We start from the raw sequence: 20,090 nt of genomic DNA, 5'->3' as shown, positions 1-20,090 counted from the left end.
AAGATATTCTGCATGGGGTGACCCTCATGTTCAGAGTTGCTTTTAACAGTGGCATCGGCAGTAGCAGCATTTCCAGTGCAGCCCGTGTACAGGGCAGTAACAAACACCGTGGCCGTGATTTGATAGCATGGCCCAGATCTCCTGCTTTGTCTTCTCTTCAGCTGCAGCAGCTGAATCAGACAAGGCTTTCTTTGAAAGTGGGGACTTGCCAGGGGAGTTGAAGGGACTTTGCGGGTGTTCTTGAAACACCTCAATCCCGTTAGTTTGGGGCTCCTGATTCATTTTTTCCGCCTTGCACTTTCTCTTTCTTTGGCGGGGTGTGTGGGAGGAAGAGGGCAAAGCTTCCTGGGCAAACTCCCGTCGGCTGGGGACAACTTACCAACAAGCCTTGCCTGCATGCAGCCCAGCACGGTGATGGGCGCGTCTTTTTCATAATCCCTGAAACCGCCGCTTCTTTGAGGTAAGCTGTGAGGCATATTCAGGTTACTACGCATGTACCTTCCTGCGAGGGAGAGGTGAGAAGCAGTTGCTGGAATTATTAGATAAAAGAGAGGCAGAGAGCATCACGCCTCTTTCCACCCTCTGTCACCACAACATCTGCATATTTACAGCCACGGGCTGTCGAGCACTTTTTCCCATGCAGAGCTATCAAGAAGCTGGCAAAATTAAGTTAAGCAGATGTATCGGGTTAAAATCAGCAGAGAATGTTACTTATCCTTTAAAGTTAGCTTTAGGACAGGTCTTTAATGACCAGAAGCAAAATAATTTCCATCCCACACCAAATGAAACCCCTAATTTTATGCTCTTACGGGAGGCACAAACATCAGAGCTCTTCAGATGTAATTTGGAAAGAAGGCAGTTGTAAAATCATCCCTTTTTCCAAGAATGTTGGCTACAAGAAATTGGTGTTTCTCAACTAGAAAAAGGCTTTGTTGATAGATTTCCAGTCAGATCTAAAACCAATGGAGCCTGAAATTATGGTCTGTAGTTGTAGTCCAGAATTCAAGCATGTGTATGTGTGTTGAGGCTTGTGCCAGATTCAGCCTTCAGGACTTGCTTGCAGTCTTATTATCAGCTTGCAATCTCCAACTTATGCCCTGAAAGGCTTTTTGAGCCCTTTCCTAAATATCAGCAACCACAGTGCGTACTCCCTGGCTTTTGTTTCTGCTCCTGGCACAGCCCTACCAGTGCTCTAACACTCGAAGCACCACCTGAGGTCAGGAAACCACGGCTCCCATCCAGGCTTTGCCCTGGGCACTTGCCGTTCCCTTTCCTTTCCCTAAACCTGCAGCCTGAGAGACCTGCAGGAGCTGACTCACCTTTGGCATCAAAGCACTGTGACAACCAGTACTTCCCAAAAACGACATCCATTCTTTCCCCGTGTCTGCAGACGAAAAGGCAGCGCTTCTGAGGCCCTGGCTGGCTGCTTATTCTCAGCGGCTGGAAGAGAAATGACAGGATGTTTGACCTGCGTAAAAGTGCAAGTATTTTTCTGAGGTTTGGTTCACTAACAGCACTCAGGGCCAGACAGCCCTTGCTCTAAGCCCAGTGCAGATGCAGGTACAGGAAACTCTTCTGAAGTCGGTATTTAGGCTGTTAGAGAACTGCTAAAACAAGCAGAGGATGGGGCCCTGCCTCTCCCTGTGAAGAGCAGGTTTAGGGACGGCGATGTCTTCTGTGCTCGTGGTTTTTTGCACCATTCAAAAGCTCGTAGAGAACCGTAAGCTGAAACTTCCAAGGCAGGCAGCGAAAGGAGACAAGAGGATAAGTTTTTTGGGGAAAAAAAAAACGGTTGCTGGAGGCTTGCCATGAAAAGCGTGTGTGATTTGTGTGCGTGTGGGTCCCTACCTGCACGTTCTGGCAGATGATGGTGAGTGGCCCCGTGTCCCCAGGCCCTTGGTCTTCCTGTGGCCTTCTCTCCAGAGCTCCATCGCTGAAAGCTTGAAGGGACGGGGAAGATGTAGTATTCAGAATCGAGTAGGACCTGCCAAAAGCAGAAAGATGTTGGCATTGGGACTGCTTCATGCCCTCAGGCTGCAGCAAGGACATTCCTGCAAGCAAGATTGCTTTTTGGGGGCTATTTCCAAGGGTAAATAAAACTGGAACATCCCTCTTGGTACTCACAAGATATGGGCTGTGGGGTGGAAAGAATGGGTGTGCAGAATCCCTGGCTACCAGCTGAATGGCACCTCTTGTTTTGGCTGGGAGCAGGAAGGAAAATGCCCGTGCTTCACTGCCTAGGAGATACTGTCACAGCCCTGCCTGTCGTGCTGGGCACTTTTCAGGGTTCCAGCACACAAAATAGCTCGGGTTGTCTTGTAGGGATGTGGCATGTTCAGTCTGGGTGGTGGTTTCTGCATTTCTCAGTGCTGTCTATTCCATTTCCCATCTACAGTGGGAATTTGTTCTCCCCAGTGCTTCCTGGTAAATGCAGCCAGAGGGAGATAATAGATCCCATTCTCCTTCAAGATGCTTATCTCGTGATGCTCTCTGAGCAAAGCTCTCATGCCCAGACATTCAAGGACTTTGCCCAAGACCCTGGGGAGTAAACTGACAGGCAATTACAGAAGCTGCAGTGACCCTCTGCTGATTTGCATGCATCGTATGGGCTACATTTGCTTAGTCATTAAAAAAAACCTTGTCAGTTAATGTATATGGTCATTGGCTTTGACAGAAATAGTTGCCTTTGCTTGCACTTTGCAGTGCCTTAAAAATGTCAGAAGTTGCTTCCTGACTAGCACCTAGCTGGGATAAAATCTCCGAGGGGTTTTTCCTAGCTGTTAAAATAACACCCATGCCTCTACTGAAAGGAACAAAAATAGGTCATCTGCTTTTTCGTCGGTCCCTTCTCTGGTGGAATTTGAGTGCAAGGATGAGACTGAGGTACCGGCTGTTCGGTCGGGTGGCAATGCTGCATGGGGGAGCAGGAGGTGGGTGCCAGCCCCATCCAACAGCGAGGAGCAGCCCCCTGTACTCTTTCAGACCCAATCCTCTAGGGTTGAGGTTCTTATAAATGTGGTTGTTTTATATTCACAGTGTTCCCAGCAAGAGCTGAGCTTGCTGCAAGGAAGGGTTCCTCTCCGGGAGCTCGCTGCCCAGCTGCAGGCAGAACAACGGGGTCAGGGCAGCAAACCCCTGTGGGTTACGCAGGGTGCAGCTCCGAGGTGTAACGGGGGTGGTAGGTCTTGAAGGGGAGTTAAATACAGGCAGGAGATCTTTGTGGATAAGCTGAGGGAAATACTACCAGGTGCTGGGGTGAGAAATCCCGTCTAACCCTCCTCCTTGGAGCCTGTCCATCTGAAAGATTGTGGGGAGCACAACCAGACCTTTATCCCTGTGTGAAGTGGTCAGCCTGGGGCGCGGGTGCGACCAGCTGTGCAGAGATGCATCCTCCCCGACCCAGCCACTCGAATATCTCTGCGTGAGAAGGATCTGGGTTTCTTCCCGATGTTGTTACTGCACAAAGTGGATCCTGAGCCTGAGCTCTTTGTCTTCATTTCCGCATCGCTGCTTCCAGCCCCCTCCTGTCTCAGCTCTTTTCTCCTTTCTCCACGTGACGGTCTTCCAAGGACACTGGCTGGGAGATTATTAAGGATCTGTTTGGCTACCTGTCTTCCCTTTACCCTGAGGAGCTGCTGCACAATTTCTGTGACTTAATTTCTCTCTAAGCCCTTACCAAAAGGCCGTGGATGCTGTGCTATTTATTTATAGATGCTAGGATTCACTGCAAATGGTGATGAGGCAAAGGCTGTGCCTGGAGGAGAGCCACCAGCCTGACTCCAGTGGTATCTCCTTGATGCTGCTGGAGAAGAGGAACCACTGAAGCTGTTTCAGCTTAGTCATCTTCTCAGGCTAGGTCATTGCTCGGGAGCTTTTCCCAAAGGCTCGTGGTTCCTCCGCTTGGCAAACAGACAACAACATCTTCTGTCTTCTGCACGGGGCAAGGGAGGCGCCTGGCATCTTCCCGGCTCTCAGCAACATGCCGTGTCCTGGAGAAAAGGCCCTTTGAAGAGTGGAGATGCTGGAGCAGAGGATGGAGAGAGGCTGTATCATGGCACAACACTGCCAGCCCTCAGCTGTGCAAAGACCCCTCTGCCTTGCCACTCGGTGCTGCCTGGGGGAGAGGGGTCCCCAGGGAAAACGAACGGGAAGGAGACAGAGTGGGGAAAAAACCTCCCGAGGCACAAATACAGCTTGAAAAATTTGGGCTCTTTTTCCTCCCCCCTGTTCCTTGCACCAAGCCTGATTTCTCAGGCTTATTAAAGGGGCAAGGAATAGCTCTGGCCTCTCTCGGGGAGCTGAAATAGCCTGCTGTGTAATATCTGTAGTGCTTCTAGCCATTTGGGGGTGGAGGAGGTGACTATTTCTGGCTTTGCTGGTAATGGAAAAACAGCGCAGGGAATCGTGGCAAGTTTTAGCTTTTGGGTAGCGCTGGGTCCGCAGATACAAAGATAGCAGGCTTCCTTCAGCCACATGCCTTTAAATGTGCAAGAGACCCGTGGTGTTGTGTGCTTGGTTTTCGTGGCTTCTGTGGGGCCGGTCGATGTGTGTGCCTTCGCTGGGCTTCCCACTTCCTCTGGGCTCCGTGTGCCGAGGGTGGAGAATTTCTGCTTTTGACTTGGTAGCCCACTAATTCACGGGCATGGAAAGCAGCTTAGAAAATATTCAACAGTTTGCTGGGGAGGTTTGATTTATAAATATATATATATAAATATACTCTACAGACTGGATCCGTAGTTCAGATTCATTCCCAGTTGCTTCAACCCACCAGTAGCTTCTGCTGCTACCAGGAGAATTTTTCCAGCTTGATATCATACAAGGGAAAAAGCATTTTGTTTCTAACACACCTATGGCCAGGTCCCCTCCTAGGCTCAGTCGGAACAGATCTAGTGTCATTGGTACAAATTTAGCCAGCTTCACCCCAAAGGAGAGTCTAGTGCTGGCTTCAGAAGGCTATTTTTCACTTGCAGGACTCAGAACTAGCAGCAGAGCAGCCACCAAGTGTCACAGACTCTCAGGTCCTAAGATTTAGAGCAAACCAGTCCAGCTTTCCAAATGAGCACCTTCGGTTCATGCTTTTTGCTTTCTGAAGCTTTCTTATCATGGAAAAAAAGAAGGGAACAGGAAATCAGCTGTTCTTTTTGCATAACCTCATAGCTAAAGCTGGACCTGAAAGCACTGCTCGGTGCCTTAACGTCGCCCTTCCTGCAGGGCTTACCTGGACTTAGGATCTGGGTTGCATTGTGTGGGACACTAAAGCAATTTGTCTTCCATTCTTTTCCAAGCAATAGCACCGATCAGAGACCAAATGTTTCCCCTCATTGTCCCTAGCAGCTCCAATCTCTGGCACGAGCAGAAAGCACACCAGGAAGTGCCACAGCCAGCAGAGAAGTGCACTTTAGGTGTGTGGAAAACCCTTGGGGTCTGCAGAACAGAAGCGATTTCACTCCGATTTTAGAAGCCAGGGAAAGAATTCAGCCCTGGAGTCTCTCAAGACACAACCTGGTTTCATGAGCAGAGCCCTTTCTGCCCTATTAAAAGGCTCGCCAGGCTTGTCTCCTAGTGATGGCAGCCTGTTGGTCTGCAGCCGAGGTCCAGCCCTTACTGCAGGGCAGGGATGGCGTTTTGTTCTGTGAGGTGCAAGGTCTGTGCTGGGCAGAGCTCCTGAGGCACCACTTGGACATCAGCCATAAAACCACGTCCTGCAGAGGCCAGGATTCAGCTTCTGCATCCCTTGAGTAGTGAAACAGGGAAACCTTTCTCAGGAGAAATGTTCAAAAGCCAGTCAGGTGCTGGCAACCTTACTTTGCTGTATGCAAGATTTGATCAAACATCCCAGAATAGCACTTTGCCTGTCATTTCTCCTGCGTGGTACAAGCTGCAGCCTGGAGTGAGCTGTGTTTCCGTGATGAGCTCAATAATGCGTGATTTTCACTTGAAGAATGCAGTCTCTTGTGCCTAGGAGGGAAAGCTCAATGGCTCTTCTTTCTTTCTTTCTCCCTCTGCAGGGATGAAGCTGGACGTGGCTGTGTGCACAGGAGCAGCACAAACCAGCCTCAGCATCCTCGGTGCCAACTGGATCCCATCTCCCCCACCACAGCAGCTCCCCTGCAGCCCCGGTGAGTACTGCCACGCTTTCTTTCATGTCTATGAAATGAAGGTGCCCATGCCCTGTTCTTCTCCTACCAAGAGGATCCTGCTGTGAATGCCTTGGCCTGGGAGTCAGTGGGGCTTAGGTTGTCCTTGGCTCGCTCTATTGTTTTGACCAAATGACATTCTGCAACCTAATATTCCCCGCGGGAAGCTGTTGTGTAAAACGAGGCTGTTTCCGGGTATGTAATAACGTTTTTGATAAATGCGCCGTATTGCATGCTCCTGTTCCTGATTTATAGTCCTTAGTGCTGATCAGGGAAGGGGCATTTCCTTTCTTTGCTTGCCTGGAGACAAAGCGGTCCTGGAGGTACAAAATGTTTGGCTTTCCTTTTAGTCGCTGCTGCAATAATAGTTCTTTCCCATGCTAAGTCTCTAGGCCTCAAAACCCTTCCAGGTACTGTTAGAAGAAAAGCAAAATCCACGAGAGCAGGGTGCCTTGCTATTCGTGGCCCTGAGGCTATTCTGGCTGGCAAACTTTAGGGGAAGAAAGGACAATTTTGCTGGATTGCAGATGGGAGGGTCTGGATTAAGCCCTGCCTTCAAACAAACTTGCTGATTGTCTGGTTGTGGCAAGAGAGGAAAACGAGCGACCTCTTGCTATGCTTGTCCCTGCCTGGCAGTTTTCTGGGTTGGGTAGGATTTGGGGTTAAAGCAGGACTGGTTTGTAGAAGGGCAGTGGTTGTGGCAGCCACATCTGGAGGCCAGCCTGCAAGCTGCAATTGCCCCGTGTCTGCTTGCCATCTGCCCTTCACCACGACGTGTGTTAAGCCTGATGAGACACAGACAAAGGCTGCACGCCAGTTTTGCTCTTTTGTTTCCTGCATTTTGCTTGGTTTGAAGAGTTGCTGGATCAGTGCGCTGGATCAGTGCGCTGTTTGCCAGGGGGCCAGCAGGCAGGAACGTGCCTCTCCGCTCCCCTTGCCACCTCGTGCTCCTGCATAGAAACTACTCCCTGTTCTCCAGATGGCTTTAGGTGCTTTGGGCTGCAGACAGCCCTGTGGGGCTTGCAGGAGTGCCCAGACCACAGCTCAAGCACTAGGTTTTTACTGCTCTTTGACTAATTCCCACCAAAAGCAAGAGGCAACAAGGCAGAACCTTGTTCAGAACGAGCTTCTCGCTGAAGCCAGTGTCAGGCAGGCGACTAACCACTTCTGGAAACCTTGCTAAGTATCTTAAGAAACCTTGCTGACCCCCAGTCCTTTTCTCCTGGAATTATACACAACACACCTCGCCTCCCAAATTACTGTTGGGATTTAAACCTTCCTGATCCTGCTGCCAGCACCGAGGTGCCCACACAGCGGTGGCTCTGCAGTGCCCATCTGCTCCAGCTCTGCAGCAATCCCGTGAGTAAGAGTTGCTGCAATGTCTTAGCTAAATAAACCACATCACCCTCCAGTCCCATGCACTGGGCTGGCATCTGTTCTCCCTTTGCTCACGAGATGGGGCTTTGTGTGCCCAGTGTTTCTCCAAACGACCTTCTCAGCAGCTCTGGGAGACTTCTCACTTGCCCAGGTGAGATCCCGGCTGCTGAGCCCCCTTTTTACAGTGACAGAAAGTGAACTGAGAGGCTTTACCTACCCATGAAACACCCAGGTCCCACATTCATCCGCCTTCGTGATGTAATTTTCGGGCAGCAGCCCAGAGCAGCCAGTTGCAAGGGAAATGCCATAAATCCAGCCCTCACTTGTACTGGTTTGTTCCACTGGCGACATGAAAATGAAGTCCCCTGGGACCAGCTCGAGTTCATCATCGTTCTGGGGTGTGTAAGGATAGATCACTTGCAGAGTCTGGGGGAGAAACAGAAGCACAAATGAATGAAAGGGTTGTTAATGGCAGGGAATCTTCAGCAGAGTGGGGCAGGAGAGCTCCTGTACCAAACCTTTAAAGTGGCCAAGGTGTAAACAGCTCTCCTTAAAATGCATCACTTTGTGCTTTGTCCAGGAAAGCTTCACTTGGAGGAAATTTCTACTACTCTTTGGTGTTGGAAAGCTTTTCTTGGTATTGACTCCTTCCTCCCTCTGATTCCAGACACATCTTTGATAACCAGAAGGGAAAGGAGGGGATGGCTTTTTAGAGGGAGCAGAAACATGACCGTGTGCTTAAAGTGGTCTGTTAAAAACAACTGAACTCACTGTGAGCTGGAATTCACACTGTTCTCGCGGTCAGTGGCCACTGTCGCTGTACCTGCTTGTGCTAAAAGAGCAGCTCTCATTGCTGCTGCTTTTGAAATTGAGGTAGAGCCAGTCAGGGGATTACAGCAGGTCTGAATGTGTGACACGAGGCTCCAGAGCTGTGTGTGCAGGTGTGAGAAGTACTGAGTTGTGGCTGCCTGCTTTTCTTTGTATTTCATAATGTGAGAAAGTTAAAAAGTGGGGCAAAGCTCAGTGAACGTCACTCTGTAATCCTCTCCTCACTAGGGTGTGAGGAATCCACATGTATTAAATGTTAAATTTAATCCCCATGTATTAAATTAATGGCAGTGGCTGCAGCAGGCTCTCAGTTAAAAGGAAAACAAATGTGTCCCTGGGCCAGTCTAACTTCTACAACGTATTGTGTGCTGGGCTAAAATCACCGTTTCCCACTTTGCTGCAGGTTTTCTTTGTCTAATTCTGGACTGTGCGTGTTGGTGGATTAATCACCCCAGCCTTAGGAGTGTAGGTAGCCACCAGAGCCTGAGCAGGCAGCTTCTGGAGGTTCCCTCCTCCAGGAGTTGATTCATCTCATCCCCAGATAGACATCTCAGATGGGACAGATGATGCTCTTGTGGAGGTGCCTGTTTGTCTGCACTGACTGCGAAGGGAGCCTCGAGTGACTGGCTCAGGCTTGGGTGTATTTACAGGGAGGTGGGACAAGTCTCACATGTAATTTCTCTGTGCCCAAGGTCCCAATTTACAAAATCTATTTTTTTTTTTTTTCTTTTTGTATATTGTGTTGGAAAACAATATTGAGAAAACTGTGGTAAGAGACTTCGGCACTGCAGCTGTAGAATCCATGAGTATTTAGGCCATGAAGGTAAAGGTTATGATGAAACCATAACCTTTTGGATGAAACCATTTGGATGATGAAACCAAATGCTGTGATTGATGGCTAGGGTTCAGGTTAAGATACACTGGCCTGGCTCTGGAGAGGCCAGGGCAATTTACAGCGAGCTTAGAGGAGAGTCATTGTTAGAAGGAATTAATCCAGCAGGAAATCATTCCTACAAGAAGCAAGAAATGAGATGGGAGGGGGAAAGCAAGTAAAAGCAAAACAGGCGAGATGGTCTTGGTCCATCTGACTGGTGGGATGTGGGAGATGTGTTCTCGTGGACTTAATGGAAGTTCTTTAATGTCTGGGTAGTCTGCTGCTGATCTGTGCTCAGTCAGCTCACAACCTGCATTTGAGCCACAAATGCAGCTGGAACAGCCTGCAGTTCTGCTAGACCCTCTTTCTTTTTTTCTTTTTGGACCCCAACAAACTCTAGGAAGCATACCTCGTGGTTCACGAAGCGTATGTCTCGGGAGAAAATCGCGGCGACCCAGTCGCAGCCCAGCTTGACGTCGATGTTCTGGGCCAGCTTCTCCAGCGTGGGCAGGTGGCTGGTTTGGAAGTGGTAGGCCAGCGTCACGTGGAGCTGCTTCTTGTGGGGCTCCACGTGAACATCTGCAACAAGAAGATGGTTATCAACAAGGGAACTGCCAAGATTAGCAGCTTTTCTAAGGCCTAAGGGTGTCTGTCACCTCTGAACAGGAGCAGAGCTTCTCAAGGTAGCTCAAGTGGAAGAAATTATAGGTCAGTTTGTGGAAAGGCTTTGGGGAAGTCAGATATGGGTGCCCTATATATGTTGTACCTTGGGGTCAAGATTTGTGGCCTGATTCAGTCCTTAGTCACACCCGGGTGGCAGACAAGGCATCCATGCCAAAAACTCATCTGCATTCTGGAAAAAAAAAAGGGGTTTCTGGATGGTGTGACAGCAATTACTGTAATTTGGGGTCTTCTGCGAAAAAAGAGACTTTTCCAGGTAAGGGGTAGCCTTTCTTTCATTGGCAGCTGAGGCTTTCTCCAAAATAAGCAAGTACATTTGTAATTTTTACTGTCCCTCCTCTGTTCTCTCTCTTATCGTATATATCAGAAGTCCATGGAGTTTACAGATTCATGCAAGTTGATTAAATCTTTTTTTTTTTTTTCTGGACGTTAACTGGGTTACCAGTTCACCCACTGAGGGTAAGGTGTTCCAAAATCCTGAGAGCAGAAGTTGGTAAGATAATTACTGACTGATTACAAAATGATCCTGTAGACAAACGAACCTATATTAGGAAGAGAGTCAAGGAAGCAGAAAGGTGAAAATATGTGAAACATTGGGACTCTCCCAGTGGATGTGCAAATCATAGGATACATTGTTTGCATGTAATTTACTCCTGCTTATTCAACCAAAAATTGCAATTAAATTTGACTGATTATTCAGTCAGAATTGCAGCTATTCAGAGGCTTGGCTCCAAATGCCAGCCAGGGGTAGCTTTGCGAGCTCATCCATCTTTTTTTGATCAGCATGAAAAAAATAAGCTGTGGACCTCTGAAGAAGCCCCAGAGACTTTAATGTGGACTGCAATGCAGCAAAGAGCTTCTCCTAAGGAAGAAGTGACCAGTTGGGTCCGAGTTGGAGCTGTTGCAGGGCTCGAAGTCTGCTGGAAGCTGTTGGTGCCTCCTTCTCTTCTGGGTCAGCATTTTTGGGGTACGGAGTGCGTTTGTAATGCTAACGACTATTTCCTGCCTCTTCTAAAGGGAAGGGAAGTTCTAGGTCACCATTAGGCAGAAGCAGTGCATTTCAGAGGTGGGATGAACCTACAGCACCTCTGTACTTCTTCCTCTGAACCAGGGCAGCCGCCTGGAGCTGCTCTGCACGGTGTCACAGGCTGCCTGTCTAGGTGGAGACACTCAGGGGCTCGGCCGTGGCTGTGTCTTGATGCATTTAAGCTCCGGGATCAGCCTTTGAGAAGGAAGGACCAGGTGTTGTGGCTGGGCCACGAGGTTTGGAAAGGGCACCTCGGGTCTTCTCGCCCTGGGTGTGCGTCTCAGAAACGCAGCAAAGACCCAAAGGCAGAGGAAAGCTTTGTGACAGCGGCTCGTGCTAGCGAAAGGAGCAGGAAACGCTCAGCCTCGCGGGCTGTGTCTAGCTGAAAGGTTAAGGAACCGCCAAATGTCAACTTCCCCTTCAGGAGATAACACTTGAGACTAAGTGCGAGGTGATCTTTAAACTGAAAAAGCTCTGACAAACAAGGCGCCCAGCAGGGTGCTCCTCTCAGGCTCTTTGCCCTCAGGCCACCCTTTCTGTAGCTTGTAGGTATTGCTGCCTTTCTGTGGGCAGCCCTGACATTTAGCTCCCGGTGTGTATCGCATTAATTGGGTGTTCTCCCTTTGCCCAGTCATGGCGAAGCATCACAGCACTGATAGGGTAGTGAGAAAGATGACCTTTGAAATGGCCACTCTGAGAGGAGTGTGGGCTTTCATGCCACGCAGCATCACAGTCCTTGGTACCTCAAGTTAAATTACACAGCTGAACAAAGACGGCTACGTGCTGGGTGAGTGGTCACAATATATATTTTTGTAGTAATAAATGTAGTTCTTGGCATGAGCAAAATACCTCAGTGCAGTAAAATGCAGCCGATTGGGATTTTTTTTCTGACGTGGCAAAGGGAAATGTAGCGTCTTGTAGTGAAAGGAGCCCTGTATCAGGGCTGGTACATCAGCCTGGCTTGGGAATAGCTCTTTTAGGAAAAAAATTATTCATCTTCTCCTCTCCTCTTCCTCAGGAGCAGTCTGTTAGGAGAGCCACTCGTGCTGGGGTTAATTCTTGGGGAGGGAGCTTTGCAAGGGTTTGCAAGAGCGAGCCCAGGCCCTGCCCAAGCTGCGAGCACTCGCTGGCTGCCTGCAGTCACTCACCTGCTTTGGAGGCTGCCTCTGCAGCGAAGTCTGCAGCAAACTTCTTGAGCACCTCAGCACTTTCTTCCTTGACGAAAAGCCCGATGAAGTTTGAGGACGTGTAGAGCTCCAGAGGCAGAGGGGCAGGGAATTTGCACTTCCACCGCATCACGGTGGCCTGCAGAGCTTCAGTGAGAGCATCGACCTTGCTGTCCTCGCACTGCCGAAGGGAAGAGGACAAGCATTGCATTATGCCTGTGCTTAGCTCTGGAGTGCACTCAGAGAAAGGAAGGGCTTGGGTGGGTGAGCAGGAAGGGTAGAAAAAGCCCCGGGTCACAGAAATAGGGGTCAGGCATCATCTGTCCCCCCCTTGCCCCTGAAGCAGAATCAGCTGCCCCAAAGCAACCTTCCTAACCTCACCCCAGCGCTGCCTATTCCCATGTTAACAGTCACTGGAGGTTATGAGAATTTGGTCTGCTGCTCCTCCCTGAAAACACCTTGCTAAAAAATCAATTCCCTCCCCGACAAGCCCAGCCATCAGACAGTTCTGGTCCTAACACCCCTGAACTCTGAGCACAAAAACCCGTCTGCAGCGACCAAACCAAGTGTGCAGCACCTCCAGCCCGAGCCTGGCGAGGGCCGCTCATCAATGCATGCAGAAAAGCAGCAAAAAGAGGAGCTCTGGTTTACCATAAAGAACTGGCAGAGGGTGATATGTGGGAAAATGTTGTGAGCTTTGTTCTTCCCACAGATCTGCTTTGACTGCTGCCAGAACTCGGAGAGCTTCTGAGCCAGGGGGCCGGTGGGGCGCAGGTAGAGGACGTACTCCCGGGGCAGGGTGTCATCGAGGAATGGGTCACCCACATGGGAGAACAGCCTGAGGGGGAGAAAGAAGTGTTAGACTGACATACAAAGGCATGTTTAATTTATATTTTTTCCAGCAGAATCAGCCTGCCCTGTCCTCGCTCCCTTTCCTTCTCCCTTTATGGAAAAAATCAGCTCTTACGGGTCAGGCACAGAGCTGCGCTGTCTCTCTTGCAGCCCATTACCGCTCCTAAGTAACACACAAAATGGGTTTGTAGTTTCAGACCGAGGCTCTGAAGATCTACCCTCCGTCACTGCTTCTGCCTCTCTGACATTTGAGGTACAAAACACGGCAGGGAAAGCGCTGGAAATTGCTCAGCATCTTTGCGAAGGTGGCTCTCGGGTTGGTGTTTGGGCACCAGGGTGGAGAGCAGCAGTTCCTCCTCTCACCTTGCTGTTACTATTACGTGCGATCACAACCTCCCTCAGCCAAGGCTTGCTTCTTGGTTGCTTATTTGCAGCACTTAAATAATAGCTCTCTAATTTTGCTACTGCTTTCCAGGCAGTGCCCTTGTTAAAAGAAAACTTCTGCCATAACATTTTACATCCTACTGGCTAAAATTGTAGCCTTTCCATTCACTGATTCCTTTTTCTCTTTTGAACATTTATTACTTCATACCAACCAGTCGCATGCTGCTTGAACGCTTCTTCCACCTGTTGACGCCAGTGCTTTTTGTCTGAAAAGAAAGCAGAAAAAAAAAAAAAAAGACTATTTCAGCTGGATTGTATGGACATAGCCTCATCTATTGTTTGAGCCGAGCAAGATAGACATCTTTAATCTCACATTAGGCAGGAGCTAAGTTCTGCCTTAACTCCCTCCAAGCAGGGTTACATATTGTGAATACTCACAGAAAAACTGAGTCAAGTTTTGGGGTGAAGCCTAGGATAATTAAAATAATTACAGCCGTACACCCAGCATCCAAACCAACCGCACTGTGTGTTGCCAGCCTAGGCCTGCAATGATTTATCTGAACCTCTGGATTTTCCCTGGTGCTTTTCTGGATAGTGAAGAACCTCCTAGCAGGCTTCTTGCTAATGGCATCTAATGGCCTCTGCGCTGGGCATTGGCTCAGCAGGGAAACGAAAAGGGTTGGCTCTGAGGTGCAGGCACTGCAGTGGCACCGAGGACCAGAGAAATGCAGCTGCCACCAGGGGGCACAAAGCTGAGATTTTTCAGGTTAGAGTAACCTGCCAAAATTTGCTAGCACTCTTCAGTCCTTATTGCATGAATGTGCACTTCTTTTGCTTTTTTTTTTCCCCTTCGGGATGCCTCAATATCCCTTTTCCCCCAGCTTTTAGCACCAAAGTCTTCTGTTCAGCAAGTTGTTCAGGTGCAGAACAACCCAGTGCGACGCTGCCTTTTTATCCCAGTCGAGTTTTCCAAAATGCTCAGCATCAGCACCGAAATGCAGCTGGGGATCAGCTCAGCTTTCTGACGCCAGAGACTGCCAAAACGAAGAATTCACCCAGAATCCAGCAGGCAGAAACGTTTAGCAAAAAAATATGAATGAAGGAGGCAGAAAAGGATAGAAATTTTAGGGCCTTGAGGCAGAAATCAGGCTCAGGTCACAAAGGGTCACAACTGCAGGGTCCCAGGGCCTTGGCTGTAGGATTAGGGCAGCAGGGACCCTCTGGCATTTCTTGCTTCTGCAGGGCATGTGCTGAGTTTCCGCTGCCCTTTCTGTGTGCGGTGCTGACTTTTGAAAGCCCTCTGATAACCAGGCGGGAGGGTGAAACGTTGCCCGCTTGGTCAGAGACGCGTGTTGTTGACTCAGCTGTGTTTCGGCTCTGCCATTGGCTTCCCCACCCCGTGAATATACATATTTCTGTTCATTTGGAGAGCAAGAGGAAGGCAGAAAGATAATGCTAAAAAAAAAAAAAAAAAAAAAAAAAAAAAAAAAAAAAAAGAGCTGTGTTGCAAAGGGGCGATTATGAAAATACTTCCTCCTGAGGCGCTTTGCTGCCCTTATCTGCCAGCATTCATCTGAGCTCAGCGGGCTGCTGGGCCAGGCACCTGCCTTCTGGAGGGATGCATCGTGCACGGTCAACATCACAGCCCGCTCTGCTCTGTCAGAGAAGCTCTGGGAGCAGTTTCTCCAGCTGCAAGGCGAGGGCAGACAAGCTGGCTCTCCTCCTTCTTTGCTCTCCCCAGACCCCGGAGCAGAGCTGTGAAAGAGTCAAGCACAACCTAGCGGGACGATGGAGCTCTGCTGGATTTCCCTGCAGCTCCTTCTCTGCTGCCTTTGTACTCACAGGACCCCAAAAAGCATCAGAAAACATTGGGCTGGGCCCCCCATGCTTCGTTCATGAGCGCTTTCAATAGATGCCTCTCTCCTCCACAGGGACAATAAAACTCCCTTCCCAATTTAATTTTCAGTGCAAGGAGGAACTGCTGCATCAACCAAACAAAGGGCGAGGTATATTTTTATCACGGGGCCTGAAACGGAGAGAATTTTATTTCTTTTTTAATTTAACGCTGGGAATGACGTTGATGGCTGATAGCTCCTGGTTAGGCACGGAACAGGGCATGCCCCAAATCCCTCCCCAATACCCATCTCCGCAGGCAGAGCTGGGAGAGGAGCCACATCTGGGTGCCCCGCTGTCAAAATTGACTTAAAAAGCTGAGCACTCGAGGCCGGTCACGGCTACGTTGGTCACTTCAAGAAGTGGCCCGGTTTTCACGACTGCTGAGTGCAGTGGGAGCGGGGAGCCACAATTCAGCTCCGGAGGAAACCAGGTCACTCAATGAGGTGACGAGCTACGGCTTTAGGTGCTCACATTTCCTCGTGCTGGGTAGCAAGTGTTGGCTGGAGCACTGCAGCTAGTGGAAAGAAGCGGTTTGGTGACACAGATGCAGCAGAAAAAGACAAAAGGCAGCAAACAACTTATTTTTCAGAGTCCACCCAACCGCCACCGTGCAGCAACCACTTCTGCTCACGCAAACGTTGCAGCTGGATGCAGATCGGAGGTGAAAGGCTTTGTGCAGTGTTACGAGCCCCCTGAGCCTCCTGATTCCTCCTGTTCTTAATTGCAGCTGCCTCCGAGATGAAGCACAGGGCGCTCCTTTAACGATGCCCAGCAGCACGCGAGAGCAATTTGGAGCAGAAAGCGAGGGCGAGGCTACGGCCGACTGCAGGTGGGCGCACGGAGGCTTTGGAGAAGGAGAAAGAAGATCCCAATAGCAATGCCTGCCAAAAGCACCGCAGGTATTTTAGCCACCACAAAGTGTTTTTGGATTTGATCAACCTCAAAAGCCTCCCTGTGACTCTCTTCAGTCGAGTCACAAGGAAAATCTTCCTCCACTGAACCACTGGTTGCATGGTGCTGAATATTGCTAGGATGTGTCCTAAACACTTGACTCCTTAGCAGGACCAGTGTTGCTGCCCTGAAACACACATATTAATGTGTAACTGGTGCCCATTTTAACCCCGGCCCACTTAATGCAGGAGCACACAGCTCTGCATACTCCAGAATTTAACTCAGTACTCTTGAAGGATTTTTGGCTTCCTGCAATTTCAAGGTAGAAAAAAAAAAAGCAACAGGGGAACGTCAATTCAGCTAGGAAATGCATATCAATAAACATAAAGCATAATGGCAGGATCCCATTTACTTCAGAGGAAATGGCTGTAATGGGGAATGATGCATTAACCATAGAGCCTTCAGTCTCAGCAGCACCACGCAGAAATCCTGCTTCTGTAGTCGCTCAGCTTTCTTATTCCAGCCCAATTTAAAGAGGAAGGTGAGCGTTGCTGCCAGAGCAAGGGGCAGGAGCGACCTGTTTGATGCATCTCTACCTGCACCCACGTTATATTTTATCCCTAAAAAACTGTGCAGGCTTCAGGGTGGTGATGCCAGGGCAGCGATCGGCTGATGTGCTGGGGCTGTGAGTGTGGCTGTGCCCACGTTTCACCAGGCTCCATCGCAGCCAGGCTGTGCTGTCAGGGCTGAGCCCTTCCAGCCCTCGGAGGTGGCCCCTGGGGCACCCGGAGCTGCTGCCACCACCACGGGCAGCCTCCTCTCCTCCTCCTCGCGCAGGCTGAGTCACGCAGCAGGTTTGAACCCTCGGGTCCAGAGAGCTCGCGTGTTCTCCAGAAGCAATGCCTAATTCATAAAGGGGTCGCCCTTCTGCCTGCTGCTGCTTGGGGCTGAATTTTCCCTCTTTCTGCTGTCTCTCCTTTTGCTGCGATAAGCAGAGATGGAAACCCTGCCGCGGGCACCGCTGACCCCGGTGTGTGTAAGGAGCTTGCTCTGCTGCACGGCGCTGCCCACGGAGGCAGCAGCAAACGCCAGCAGCAGCCTCTACCTCAGATCCACCTACGGCTTGTCTGCCTACGAAGGCACCAGGGATTTGTGAATGAGCAATGGAAGGAAGGAGGCAGCCTGTAAAAGAAAGGGAATGACTAAATCTTCCCTTTCATTGCATGCCTCGAGCCCAGACAAACTTCTCATCCCGCAACGAAACCCCTCGGAGGGATGAATTCATCATTTCAAGTAGCCCCGAATCTTTGGCCCATAAAATATTTAGCCGTGTAAAGAAAGATTTGTTGGAAGCTGCGTTAAATGTGATGGAAGAACTTGGCTCTCCTCGTCGGGAGGTTCAGTTTGAAGCTGCCTGACATGATAAGGGAGGAATTACGGATCGTAATTTATGCAAAAGGAGTCTGATAGAGAAACGTTGTCACACGGCGCGGTTTTGTTAGGATTATAAAATAAGCAGTTTTAGTTTGGCTCGTTTGGGGGGGAGTACATAAAATATGCAGTTATGCAAACAGTATGCAGATAGGTATACGTATTTATTTCAACCCTGACTTTTTTTTTTTTTTTTTTTTAAGTCTGTGTACACTTTGCACACAGTAACATTTGCAGCTTTCTGGTCTGCGTTTCCAAATTGCCCCTGCAGCGACATTTATAGGTTCCTTCATTTTTGCAGTTTTCAGCAATTGCTTTTCCCGCTCACAGCACAATAGTGGAAATGTCTCTGTTTTGGGCTCTCAATGAACAACTGCCCATTGAAGAACGATTTTGCTAGCAAACCTTCTGTCCATCGGATTAGTTGATTATTTGGTGTAGGAATACCCACGTTCCCCATAACTCACTGCTTTGTTGTCCCACAAGCACAAACGGCCGTGGTGAGGTGTTCTGCTCAAATGCTTTTTGTTGTGGGCTATTCAAACGTGTTCCTCCGAATCCTCAATATTCAGAACTCAGTTGGTCACCAAAAATCATATGATACCGTTTCTGTTCTCATTCGGGTGACCTTCCTTCTATAAATAGGGTCAGGACAGGAAGATATCACTAGGGATCAAGTTCCTGGTTGGGGGGGCGGGTAGGTTCCTTTTCTACACTTTGTAAGGAAAAAAAAAAAACACAAAACACCCAGGAGTTTTTGCAAGGAAGAAATCAGTGTAGCATCAGTGCGTGGCAGGGGGAATATTTTTTCTTCCCTTCAGCGAGCTTTAGCTCAGTCCTCCAAGCACTACCTTAGCTTATCCTTCTGCTGCTTTCCCTGTGTGATGGAGGACATAAAGTCCTCGTCGTGTTGAACTGCGTGACTCCAATCACAGCTACATCCTCAAGATGTGAGCTCCTTTCTGTTTGCTGGGATCCGCAGAGGTACCCATGGTTTGGTGCAGCATCCCCAGTTCAGGTCAGTGCACACTACAAGCAGATCCCAGCTACATGAAGCCCCACATCTCATCTGAAATACGGGAAGAGGAGCACAGGGAACCGCACGACTGCACAGTGGCTACGGGGACTGCAAGATTTCAAACTGTGCTGTATCCTGTAGGTCACGTAAATATTTACAGAAGGTGCCTGACAGCATGACAGGGCTCAGTGCTTCCCTTCCTCCTCCTTCCTGAGCCGTGCTTGCTTACTCCCAGCCATTGAGTGCCGAGCTCTGGTAATAGGAAAGAGAGAGAAATGGGAAACCCCACCAGAAATCAGTTTGGGAAAAGCGCTGCTATGTATTTCTAGTTTCCATCACTTAAAATGTTCTTTCTTTCAGAGGAGAGGCCAGCTGGCAAGCTGCAGGCTGACCACACGACGATGACAATTATTTTTAAGTGCAGAGAGCGGGGGCCTGGCTGGCTGTGGCTGTTTGGTTTTTTAAGCTGTGTAAGATTTTGAAGGTGGATTTTTTAGCACATGTGCACTAAGTCATTCCCTTAATCCTCTGCTTAGGCAGCTTGTTAAAGCACAAGGAGAGGGAAGTACAGACTCGTAAAAAGTGTCCGGGATAAAGACAGGAATGTAGCAGCCATTTAACATTTTTCAAGAGATACACAGTTTAGAAAGGAAACAGGATATTATTTTCTTTAAAACAATAACAGCACAGCTTTTATGTGAGGCACAGGCTCGGCCGTGCAGTCGCCAGCCACCCCACCAGGTCCCATCGGAGGGACAGGGCTGGCTCGAATCGGTCACACACTGTCACCTCCTGCTAGTCCTAGGGCAGCTCCAGGTACAAAAAGTTGCCCTAAATTTTCTCCCACCTCAGCTGGGAGATTGAGGAAGGTGCAGCTTTTTGGTGCAGAGCAAGCACTGGGAAAAGGGTGTAGGGATGATAAAGATAGGCAACGACTGCTGCTCTTAAAGGCTTGCAGAACTGCGAGGCTTAACAAAATAATCAAATACAGAATCAGAAATAATCAGATATTTCGAGTCTAATTCAAAACCATTTGAGAATTTCTATTTGAATCTAAATTCAAATCTAAAGGAGATGAAAATCTAAATGAAACTCAAATCTAAATGAATCTGAATTCAAATAGAAGGTGTTTACAACTGAGTCACATTCAGCAGAGGCTCGTCCCCTTCAAACAGCTCACTTAAATACTCGCCAGGATGCTGCCCAATGAGCAAAATGTCATTATTCAAGCACTCTGCGCAGCACAGGGGAGCAGGAACTTTTATCCCAATCCTATTAATACACTTTTAGCTAACCAGGAAGACGACGTCTTTGTATGGAGCCAAGTTAGGGGTTTGAGTACGCTCAAATGTACCATCTGGAGTTGCAGTGATAGCCAGAAAAGGAAGCAGTTGTCATGCTGGTTGGAAATAAATAAGTTCCCTCGCGGTGTTCAAGACAAACACGATGCTTTCTTCTTTCTAACTGCTCTTCCTAAACAGCAACGAGCCGGAGTGGAACAGAGATTTGCAGGGGCTGTTTTCTACAT

At 49.1% G+C, this 20,090-nt stretch overlaps 2 protein-coding genes across 6 annotated transcripts in view; one reads left to right on the top strand and one right to left on the bottom strand.

Annotated features, from left to right (window-relative positions):
* Positions 1–20,090, top strand: part of LOC311422593 (uncharacterized protein) — a 113,978-nt gene that overhangs the window by 21,180 nt on the left and 72,708 nt on the right. For 3 of the 4 annotated variants that reach the window (XR_014685424.1, XM_084495800.1, XM_084495801.1), the window contains exon 2: positions 6,009–6,119. Coding sequence is in view for 3 of the 4 variants with exons in the window: in XM_084495800.1 (XP_084351926.1) it covers positions 6,009–6,119 (111 nt within the window). In the remaining variant the exon portion in view is untranslated. Of the gene's footprint in view, positions 1–6,008; positions 6,120–13,133; positions 13,196–15,811; positions 16,507–20,090 lie in introns of those variants that run through there. The other variant, XM_084495799.1, reaches the window with a different exon arrangement.
* The window catches only part of UBASH3B (ubiquitin associated and SH3 domain containing B), a 64,750-nt gene that overhangs the window by 11,501 nt on the left and 33,159 nt on the right, over positions 1–20,090 (bottom strand). Inside the window, exons 2-9 of one of the 2 annotated variants that reach the window (XM_084495794.1) lie at positions 13,539–13,592; positions 12,742–12,928; positions 12,073–12,271; positions 9,626–9,795; positions 7,732–7,940; positions 1,849–1,984; positions 1,320–1,440; positions 380–502 (exon numbers count right to left, since the gene is read on the bottom strand). In XM_084495794.1, the coding sequence (XP_084351920.1) occupies positions 380–502; positions 1,320–1,440; positions 1,849–1,984; positions 7,732–7,940; positions 9,626–9,795; positions 12,073–12,271; positions 12,742–12,928; positions 13,539–13,592 (1,199 nt within the window). Of the gene's footprint in view, positions 1–379; positions 503–1,319; positions 1,441–1,848; positions 1,985–7,731; positions 7,941–9,625; positions 9,796–12,072; positions 12,272–12,741; positions 12,929–13,534; positions 13,593–20,090 lie in introns of both variants that reach the window. The other variant, XM_084495795.1, reaches the window with a different exon arrangement.

The sequence above is a fragment of the Aythya ferina genome (genome assembly GCF_964211825.1).
Source record: "Aythya ferina genome assembly, chromosome: 22".
NCBI classification, from domain to species: domain Eukaryota; kingdom Metazoa; phylum Chordata; class Aves; order Anseriformes; family Anatidae; genus Aythya; species Aythya ferina.
This window is presented reverse-complemented; position numbering and strand designations above follow the sequence as displayed.